At 36.6% G+C, this 11,495-nt stretch overlaps 1 protein-coding gene and 1 long non-coding RNA gene across 2 annotated transcripts; one reads left to right on the top strand and one right to left on the bottom strand.

Moving 5' to 3' along the window:
- Positions 1-1,406: 1,406 nt before the first annotated feature.
- LOC110804278 (probable GTP-binding protein OBGM, mitochondrial) lies at positions 1,407-5,419 on the bottom strand. The gene is made up of 5 exons (XM_056831967.1): positions 4,838-5,419; positions 3,243-3,345; positions 1,982-2,230; positions 1,682-1,744; positions 1,407-1,583 (listed from the first exon to the last, which is right to left on the bottom strand). Exons 3-5 carry the CDS (start codon positions 2,057-2,059, stop codon positions 1,407-1,409), a joined length of 318 nt encoding a protein of 105 aa, XP_056687945.1. The 5' UTR covers positions 2,060-2,230; positions 3,243-3,345; positions 4,838-5,419.
- Positions 5,420-9,110: 3,691 nt separating this feature from the next.
- LOC130462811 (uncharacterized) lies at positions 9,111-9,688 on the top strand. The gene is made up of 3 exons (XR_008923613.1): positions 9,111-9,162; positions 9,251-9,323; positions 9,419-9,688. It is a non-coding gene; the product is annotated as an uncharacterized lncRNA (long non-coding RNA).
- The last annotated feature ends 1,807 nt before the right edge of the window (positions 9,689-11,495 follow it).

The following is an 11,495-nucleotide window of genomic DNA, read 5'->3' on the forward strand; positions in this document are numbered from 1 at the left end:
ACCTGCTGCTATACCATTTCGTATTAATTCATTAACAATTCCATAATAATCCATATTATTACCAAAAATATATTTCCAATAAATAATGTTCAAAACGCAAAAGTTTTACATTAACTGTAGTTTCCATAAACGTAAAAGCTTGACATCATAATTTCCAAAAACGTAAAACAAAAGGTTCTAAAATCTAATCATTCACACCAATTTACCAATAACTGGAATCGAAACTCATGGAGTTATTTCCATACCAACATCTTTGTTTTCTTCGTCTTCGTCTTCATCTTGCTTGAGAAAATACTCGACCCACACGTCTCTAACCTCATCCACATTTTCCGATGAATAAGTTTCTTGAGAAAACTGTAAATAAGTAAAAATAATTAGTACTATTATTTAAGCAAATGCATAGTTAGTATTTGTTTGAAAAGAAAGAAATTCTCCGAACTATATCAAATATATAATTTTTACAGTCTGATAATAATCTTAATCATATATTGCGCATTGAGCTAACACAGTTTAATAGAAAATTGAGTTAAACCATTAATTAAGTGATTAGAAGCTAGCTACAAGCGCAAACTTAGTCAAATTTGACAAAATACAGTTTAGTGCAATGAAGTCGGACTACTGATATAAGAAGAAGAAGAAGAAGAAGAAACACCAGAGATAGCGCAAGTGAGGAGAGGAAGTGGAATAGAAGAATTTTATAATTCAAACTTATCAAACACTAAAAAATAATATGAATACAAAGTACATTATTTAAAACACAAAAAAATTGCAATAGGGTATTAAAATAAACCTATGATAAGAAAATATGTTATGCTGAAATCTTGGATTATAGTATATAGCTTAAGATTGGTCTCTATATAAGATTGTAAAGGGATGAGATGAGAACAAAATAGACAAGTCTTTGGGTTTTGACTACAAAGTATTCAGTGAGCAGATAAAACCAACACATAAACTGGACGACAAAATAATAAGCCAGAGAATAAGTGAAGCTTTCGAGGTGAAAGAACGTCGTGGTGAGTGTAAGTGTATCTCACCTTTATGTGTTTGGAAGGGAGCAAAATTTGGTGTCTTGTCTTTGTGTTTACTTGGATTTGGTGTCTCGTCTTGTCTTCTGTATCCTTTGTAGCTGCTGAGTAAGTTAATTTGCTCATTCAGCTTATCAAAAGAAAGAAAATACGTCTTTGGATGCTGAGGTATGGTGTTTACCACACATCACAAAGAATGGACAGTCTTACAAGAAGCTGAAGGGAAAGGAATCAAGTATGTGAAGTGTACCATGCTGCAGATGCAATTCACTTAAACAAGTGAGAAAAAACCTTCTCTTATCAGGAGCTTACATTGTATCAGATCTAATGATGCATGATGATCTCACTAAATTGTTGTTGGTTTAAACACTTTTCCTCAACCTAATCCATATCCGGCTCCCACAAACTAAAAGTGGATAGCTGATCAGATGCAAGGAGATCAGAAGTAAAAATACCTGGAAGATCCCAAGGGTGAATCACAGAAGATGACTTCTCCACTATTGAAGGGATTTCACTCTCCACAAAATAGATAGCAGTAGAAACAGGAACTTGCACAACCTGTGAAACAAGACTTGAGCAATCAATCAACCAATACCAAACATACAAATACTAATAAACAACTATGACCAATAACTAAAGGGCTAAAATATTATAACCTTGTCTTCTCCACGGCTGCCGATCTTATTCTTTGAAGTACCATGCCCACCCCATCGTCCATTCTGCAAATTAGCCACAAGGATATCATCTATAATGAATGAATTAATTGTTCCATGACCTAAAATACAGCAATAGCAGATACATAGAATACGATGTTAATCACATCACCGCCTTTTCACCTGTAAAATAAGGGGAATATAGATTGTGTTATCGGTAAAACTATGATTCCTATTAGAAGGTGATCACCATTAAAAGTGAAATCACTAATCATTCTGAAATCAAGTTAGAGTCAAACCCACCATCAGGCTTGCCATACCGATCAGTTCAACTACGTCACAAACTTCCATTCCCACTTCCACTGTCACCTCCCTTAACATGCAATCTAAACCGGTCAGCCATTCTACGCTCTTGAAATAAAATTATAGTAAATTAGAATGAAAGAGGAGAACGAAGGTCAGAAGATTTTGCTCACCTAAGCTAGTTAAAGAAATCACACCTTGATAGGTAAAATGGATGATTGGATTCAAGAAACTAGCAATACCAGCAAACTGAAAGGATCCTAACAACAAAACAAACTCAATATGAAATCTGAGCCCGAGAGAGTTTCTTCATAGCCATAATATAATGATGTAGTGCTTCATGTTATATGTGAATGAATAAATTAAACAAGTCCCTGTTGGTATCCTTGCGATATACTTCATATGAAGTATTGAGCATCCGGAAGAAAAACAAAAACCTTGAGAAAAATACATTTGACATAGAAAAGGAAAAAGAATTTCAAACATAATAGGGAAATACATCGAGCAAGCTCTGTTTTCAATCTAGGAAAGCCTCCAAGCAGTACTCATCTCCAAATGATTCAAATTTACAGCAAAGCGCAAACAAGAACATAAGAATAAAGATAACAATACTATTTTAAATATGATCTGAGAATCCAACAAGCAGCTTATATGTGGAAAAGAAACACGAAGCACATAAGACAGTTAAATATCATACGATTTAACTACTAGAGCTAAGCCTTGCATTATTCCACAGATTCCTCCAAGCTTTTTGCCACTGGACACATTAGTCCTCAAAAACCTATTCATGCAATTAACTCCTAAGCAAGCTAAATCAACAAACAACAACATCAGGTAAAGATGTTCTTTCTTAAGCTAAATTTCATTTTAGGATCTTCTTACACTTAAACGTCACAACTCACAACATAAATATATAGCAAATCTTATATTTTAACAAGTTTTGAAACACAGGAATGGACCTCCTGAGCTTGTTCATTTAAATTCAATTTCATATGCATATAACAAATAGAATTATATCACCAATTAACTCAGCTAAGAGGGGTTTATAGATCAGTGAAATGCACACTGAAGGGAAGAATTTTATACTTTGTCAACGACTCAACGTCGAAAAGCCTATCACCACATTCATCTACATTACATCCATCTAAAGCAGGCACTACTCTAGCCACACATCACACGCTAATCACCCTTATTGGCAGCCAATTCTTCTTAGATAAGTAAAAGAAACAATCTGCAAGTTTCTCAAACAACAAGAAACTACCTTATGATTGTAGCCTTTTGCCGAACGAGACAGATTGGTACTATCTTCTGTTGTCAGCGCCTTTTAAGATTTTCTCATATTCAGCCTTTTCTATTGAAGTAACCTGAGTATGATAGGAAAAATATAAGTTATATATCAAGCAACCATGGAAACGGAAAACAAACACATAGCAGAGAGACTATCAACTGCCTATATTAGTAAGAAGCAACAATGGGAACACAAATACGTAGCAGTGTTATTATCGACTGCCTATAATGCAGCAACAACGGAAACACTTCCAGAATACAAACACATAGCAGATCTACTATCGACTACTCATAACAGTAAGCAGCAACCAAGGAAATTAAAACAGATCCAATGGTATTAACCTACACTTGTCCCCACATCTCAATCATACATATTTCAAGTTATATTTTCATTTTCATAATGAGCCAAAAAAGAAGATAACTCCAGGGGAAAGGATGAGAAAAGAAGATAGCCTCACTGTGTCACATGTATATGCTTGTCAGTACAGAGTCCATATGATAGATTACAATCGGAAAAAGTCATAAACTGCAAAATTACATAAACAGAATGCCAAAGAACAAAACTTTGATCTGACAACAGCTGAAAAATAGACACAAGAAAAGGTTTAACTGAACTTCAAAGACAGTGTTCGAACTTTTTTTTTTAAGGGAATGACAGTGTTTGAACTTAGCAATGCCAAAATTTCTTCCTGGCACATTTCAACAGAAAAACACAGTAGCAAACAACTAAACTCAAATCATACAACACATTTGAACCAATTAGATCAAAATGGACATGGAATTGCATCTCAACAATGAACACATATTATTGGCCACTGCCACAACAATAGACTATCAGATCAGGTCGAAGAAGACAAATTAAAATCAACAAAGGTCAATGTTGTAAAAAAAAGAAAAGAAAAGAAGGAAGACAGGGCTCTATGCTGAAACTCTCAACCCCGAGCTCTATGCTTTTTTTCCTAAAAGATAAAAGACGAGTATGTTTTCTTACCGTAATAGAATCATACAATTAATCTAGGTTTACACATGTTGAAGCCATATTATTGTTTTTCAAAGGGAAAATACAATAGATAATGTAATTTGGAGAAAACATAAGAACTTATTCAGTCTATCAACTGCAATACTCTTTCTCATTCGACTCTTTTTTTTAATCTTACTGGGAAAAGGAGAAGAGGAACAGAACAAGCATTCTGCAGTCTGTACAACAAAAGCATTTTCCCAGAAACATATTGCTGATCAAAATGTCCCCGTGTAGAACAAGTATGTAAACATGACAAGGTGGAAATCATATTTTCCCGTGAAACTGGAAAAATCCTAACCCACAATTGCAATTACATGAACATTTAAACACAAAATTTCAGGAATTGAAATTTCACAAATTCAGGGGGGGAAAACCCAACTTCGTAGGAGAAATTGAAGTTGAAAAATTCAGAAGAAAAAAACCCCAATCTTGTAGCAGAAATTACAAATTGAAATCGAAAATCGAATAAACCCACAAGGTATTCAGAAATTCAAAAAATAAAATTAAAGAGAAGAAGAGAATGAAGAGAGTGTTGAGAAAAAAAAAACCTAAATTTGTAGTTCGCTAGCAACGATGGTGAGGTCGCCGATGGTACGGTAGTTCTCCGGTGGTAGTGCAATTCGCCGGTGGTGGTGAGTTCGTCCATGAGTTCGCCAATGGTTGTCTTTCCTGAAACCTAGCTCTTGAATCTAAGGAAGAAGAAAGAGGCAAACACAATAGGGTGAATTTTGGTTTAGCAGTTTAGCGAAGGTTTGGGGGGCAAATGAATGAAAGTGGAGACCCGTTGGATTAAACGACGGGTCTTTCCGCATTTTACTTTTTTTTTTTTTAATTATTATTTTACTTTAATTTGTATGGGAGGTGGGTCATATGATATATAAGAGACCCATTTTGTTAAATCAAGGGTCTCTGGTGTTTTTCATTTTTTTTTCACGTAAAAAAAGGACCTTTTTTATACATTAGAGACCCATTAATTCAGATGACGGGTCTCTTTATTTTTCCCTCTAATTTTAAGTGGGCCCTTTAACTCATAAGAGACCCGTTATATATAATATTAGATCTCTCATATTAAAAAGACCCGTTATGTCGATCAACGGGTCTTTTGCTAAGGGTCTCTTTGCCCATTTTTGTAGTAGTGTTGGTTTGAGGAACAGCGGGCTTCCCGTCCCTGAAAAGGATTCTGATTTGCCGGCTGGAAAAGCTCTAGCGTATGCAGTGAAGTATGGTGAGAAAAACCCTGCAAACAACAAGACCACAATACTGATATCCAACGCAACTCGTGTGTTGTTAGGTCCCTTGGACAAGCTCGGCAACTTAGTGCCGCTCGCAAATCAACGTCAAAGGACTGAGTTCATGGAGAACTTCATGATTGTGCTAATGGGACAGATTCTTTGTCCTTCTACTGATGGTGCAAACATGTCGACGAAACTGCTAGGTGCTGTATGTGTTGCAAAGGACGCAGATCAGTATAACTGGTGTGAGTTTTGTCACAAATGGCTGCTAGACTACGCGATCACATGCCAGCGGAAGCTAGAAGTTCAGGGTTATGCGGCTGGGACTGGTGGTTGTGTTTTGTTTTTGTTGGTGAGTGCTCTCCTGAAATTGACATTTAATAAGTATGTTCATTATAAGTGTTGTATGTTGTAGTCCTTTTCTGGCATGTTTTAATTAGTTATCCATTTATGGCAGGTTTTTTATCTAGATCGTTTATGTCGGCTTCCTGTCCGTTGGGACGAGTTCCCCAGACTAAAAGTCTGGACTGAGGAGGAAGTGTAGAAGGTGAAACTTCATGATAGGAAGCCTACTGAAGACTATGGGAGGTTATCGGTGTGTATTCTCCTGTGATCAATATATGTGGTGTTTGTTGCTTTAAATATGACATTGTTATTAGTACTTCTTAAATATATTCTTGGTTTTATTTCATTTCAACAGACGGTTGATGTTGTTTACCGGGAGCCCCATCCTCTATTTGGAGAAAGAAGGCCATTGGTAGAAGAGGTTGCTGATCTGGTATGAGTAGCAGTAGTTTGATATCAATTTTTCTGGTATTGGTATTAAACACATTCTATATGCTGTTGTTTGAAGGACGATATACAAGTGTAAAAGTGTAGCTTCAGAAAGCTTATAATAATACCTTGGGAGGATTCTGTAGTCCAATGACAATGAAAGAATGGTGATTCTTTCATTTAAGGACTGCTTAATCCCCCAAAGTATTATTGTGAAGTCTTTTAAAGCAGATGAAAGACTCATGAGTGTCATGGTGGTTAAGAAATTTGGTACACCGGACTGTGTACCAAATAATAGAAACTGGAATATATTTGTAAATACTGAACGTGTACCAAACGGTATTATTTGCATTTTTATAGACTGTTCATTATTAATAATATTGTGTCAATGTATTAGACTAAAGCGTCCTATTTGTTTGACCTTGGTATTAGGTTATGGAAAGGATGGCCCCCTTACTGCAAGACCTCCGTGCCGTGATACGAGAACAAGTAATCATACGCAGGCTGGGGGCAAAGGAAAGTGTTGCTGAAAAAGATCCCTCCCCTGGTGTTGCTGAAAAAGATCCCTCCCCTGGTGTTGCTGAAAAAGATCCCTCCCCTGCTAGCAGTTCCCATCGCCAAATCAGCGATAATGCTTATATTAACGTGGATGGTGAGCCAATGGCGGTGGATAAGTCGGTCAACAAGGTCCTGAGTGAGTTAGATGTCATTGTACTGGAGGAGGATGAAACAGACAATGTGCAACACACAGTGGAACAACCATTGGGAGGTGAAGAAAATGTGTTTGTGAATTACCAGTCCTTGCCTGTGGAGCAGCCCGTGTTTGAGTTTCTGCATGTTCCAGCAGTGGTGGCCGTGCAGAATGAGCCTATGGAGGAGGCAGAGCAAGTGCAGCAGGCCCCCCCACAACAAGTGGTTGAGCTAGTGCAGCACTTGGAGGCCATGCAGAATGAGCCTATGGAGGCACTGCCGCAACACGAGCCACAACAAGAGCCACGTCATGAGCCTGTCCAGCAAGGTCATACCGAGGGAGACCAAGGCGGACCACAAGAAGAAGGGACAGTGGTGCCTGTTGTGCAGCAAGAGGCAGACCCCCAGGGCCCAGTAGAAGAGCCACCACAACATGATTTTGTGGAGCCACAAAATGATGTTTTGGAGGACCCCGAAAACGAAGATGAAGAAGATGAAGAGGAAGGTGATGAAGAAGATGGCGAGGAAGGTGATGAAGAAGATGGCGAGGAAGATGATGAAGAAGATGGCGAGGAAGGTGACGAAGATGAAGAAGATGTTGGTAATACCGCGGATCAAGATAAACCTGGTGATGATGATGATGAGAACCAAGGAGCAAATGGTGGTACAACGGGTCCGGTTGCGGGTGAAGCTGAAGGTGCAGATAATGCAGAGGGTCCGGGTGCCGATGGGACCGAGAATACAAGGGGTGGGGGTGAAGGTTTGGACCATGGTGCTGTTCATGGTTCCAATCCTGAAGATTTTGATGGTGCTGAACCAGGTGGTGATGGTCAGGTGAGAACAAGAATAAAGGCAGCGAGGCCTAAACCTAGTCCCAAACACCGCACTACGACAAAGAGATCCCGTAAGCCTAGTGAGAAGGCAATAGCAATGAGAACAGCTCGTCAACGACTAGGTATTAGAATGACGAAGGCAGACAGTTCTATTTTGAAGTACGTAGAGGCTTACGACACCAAAAAGAAAGCAGGGTATGTTCGATTCTCTAAAAGATGATAATTACCCCACTGTTTGTTGAAATCTACTAAATCGTTGTTGTTTTGCAGAGGGGCTATGTTGATTGAATGTGATGGGAACGACGCAAACCAGCAGATGTGTTACTCGGTTGTTCACCCCAGGTCCTATGTGAATTCCCAGTATGTTCGTACAATTGCATATCTCTACAACCGGGAGTGGGCTAGTGAATTTCCAAAGAGTTGTCGCAGACTTATGCTTGACTCTATGTTTGCAGTGAGTACTAAAACTAGGTCTTTAATATACGTTATGTTTGATCCAGTTTATTGAATGCTAAATCCTATGTTGGCAGCATCAAAAGCTAAAGACGAAAGAAACATATGCTGGGTTGTTCAAGAAGTGGTCGCAACCACTTAGGAAGGTGGTCTCCTCGGATATTTCTGTGGTATTACCATCTTATACTATTCATCCCTCATTATTAGATATTTTGTATGTTCGCAATAGTTGACTCATGTTGACTTAACACATGATCGCTAACCAAAACATCATCATGCATGTGACTATTATCCATATTCATTGGTACCAAACGTTCACATGGCATGTGATTGGGACCCATTGTCTTTAGGTTTGATACAAACAGTTGATGGTGTTGTTCCGTATTGGTACCAAAAGTCGTTAGGAATTGGTATATTGAATACCAAACATTATATTGTGTACCTGTTTTGTTAGTCCATATCTCATCACCTATGTGTCATTGTTATTACTGAATGAAGACAGGTTTAAGAGATATTAGACTTTGTAAATTACAGGTTTTTGTTCCAGTTGTCGAAAACGAACACTGGTGGTGTGTTGCTTTTGCACTCAAAGACCAGAAGATATGGTTCATTGACAGCATGTATAAAAATCCCGCTGCAGAGCATTCTGCGGAATTAAAGAAATTGGTATATGGACTAGAGATTTGTAGTCCTTACTAATTTTTGCGGTGGTAAACATTATTGAATAGTGTTTTTAGCTTCATTTAACCAGTTTTTTAAATTCCAGATACCTGCCGTTGACTACGTCTTACTGGAGACTGACAAGGAGTTTAACGCATCCCCGGCATGGCAGACTAAGAAAATGGGGAAATGGCCCCTGGATGTTGTTGGTTTTCCTGATTATAATGACAAGTATATGGCCGTTGATATTCCCTTAGTTTATTTTCCCTCAGTTGTGTATATTTAATATATAATTAACTATGCTATTCCTCCTACACAGTCATGCATGCGGGGTTGTGATGCTTATGGCGATCCGGGAGACTGCTAATGCTTTCAAAAAGTCAATGCATGTGGTAAGTGTTATGTTAATCAAATTTGTTGATTGGAACATAACGTTATGTTAAAATACACTTAGCATAACATACTGGTTATTTACTTTCCATGGCAGGGGGAGATAGGCGCTGCCCGGAAGGCTCTGTTCTTGTCCCATTTGAATTCAGACTACAACTCTTGCCGTCCATTGATACCGGAGATAATTGCTACCCATTGCCGTTGATTTATAATAGTCTAGTGTCATGAACTTATGTTTATTTTAGTTCGAGTGTTTAATCATCAACTTTGTTTATCGGTTGCGTATGAACTATACCGTGCTTTTGTTGTTTGGTGACCAATACTTCCCTTACATTATGCATTTTGGTTAAAGGGGATGGAATACTTTGTAGTTTTGGCACCAATATATGTGTGTAATATTTTAACGACATTGTTCTATATTGCAATGTCGTCAAGTTCTACAAGTTGATCCCTTTAAATGTTGGTTTAGTCAAATTTCTTATGATTTGTTACCCCCAACACTCGCTGGTGTTGATCCCTTTTACATTTGTGTTTTTAGTTCGTGTACTACAAGTTGTGTTCATTTCAAACTTCTTATGATTTGGTGTGAAAATGTGTTATTAGCCTGGTACCCAATGTCATATAGGTTTGGTACAATATTAACTTTTATAGCTGTGGTACCCAAAGTCATATATGTATAGTTAGTACCCAATGCGTGCACCTGAAATAAAACGACATAAAAAACACATATAACGCGCGTGTTTAACAAAAGAACATTTATCTTGAACAAAAGAACAATACCCTAGAACAAAAGAATATTAAAGGCTCTAGTCTTCTCATCTCTGTTTTTTGCGTTATTTATTCGATTTGCTTTCTTCTTGCGATATATATTTTTCTGCTTCAACATCAAATTAAATCGATTATCTTCTTCTGCAAATAATGTTTTGATGAATTTAATTTTGTAATAATCGTGTGTTTGATGATTTAGTTTTTGTAATAATCGAGTTTTGGTGTTTTTGATGATTTTAATGAATCAAATTATGTAACAACACGTTGATTTCATTGAAATCGCTGATTGATTTTGAAGAATTTGATTATGTAAATACGATTTTTTTCATAAAAGGACTGTTTTACCTCTATATGCTCGTATTACAAGAAAAGTTTCTTTATGGTAGAAAAATAGACCATTTTCGTTTCATAATTTGTTCTTTCATTATATTGTTTTCTTATTTTTTATTATCATCAATTTCATTTGTGTTTCTTAACTTGTTGTTTTTATGTTATTGTGTTATTTTTCTTCTTACTTTTTATTTATCCTTTGTTCTCTTGGTTGCGTTCTTTTTATTATTATCAATTTCATTTGTGTTTCTTAACTTGTTGTTTTTATGTTATTGTGTTATTTTTCTTCTTACTTTTTATTTATCCTTTGTTCTCTTGGTTGCGTTCTTTTTATTATTATCAATGTTATTGTTGAATAAGGTACTTGTCTTGTTCTTTTAGTCTCTCCATTTGTTCTTTTAGTCTTTTGGCATCCTTGATTTGAGTTAATCTTTAGTTATACGTTGGATGCATTGTAACGTTGGATCCAAAATAACTGTAATTATATGTAAGTTAGTTTAAGTGTATAATAACTGTAATGATATCCAAATAACTGTAAGTTAATCCAAATAACTGTATGTATTTACAAAAATATTTAACTGAAATATGTAACTGTATTTACAAAAATATTTAACTGAAATATGTAACTGTATTTTTTTAATAATTTCCGATTTTTTAATTAGTCGTTCATGTAATAGGGTTATCGTATGACGTTCATTCAATCACCATAATATATTAAAATATTTAAAATTTAAACTTTAAACAACATAATTCACATCTAAACAACAGATAAACTTTAAACTTAAACTTAAACTTTAAATCACATAAATCACATAACATAAAAAAACAGATAAACTCCTTAAACAACAGATAACAACGTATTGTTGAATAAGCATCTTCCCTCCTTAAACAACATATTCAGGTTCTTCCTTGCGGGTGTGGTGGTGGGGAAGGTGTCTCATCTCCTCTCCTTCGTTTTTTTTCATTCACTTGAGGAGGAGTTCTCGGTCTTATGTTCACATCAGCTTCAAGTTCAGCCACAACCTCCTCGATCTCCTCAGCATCAGGTTCAACATCAGCTTCAAGTACGTCCTCGA

Source organism: Spinacia oleracea, chromosome 6 (assembly GCF_020520425.1).
Source record: "Spinacia oleracea cultivar Varoflay chromosome 6, BTI_SOV_V1, whole genome shotgun sequence".
NCBI lineage: Eukaryota > Viridiplantae > Streptophyta > Magnoliopsida > Caryophyllales > Amaranthaceae > Spinacia > Spinacia oleracea.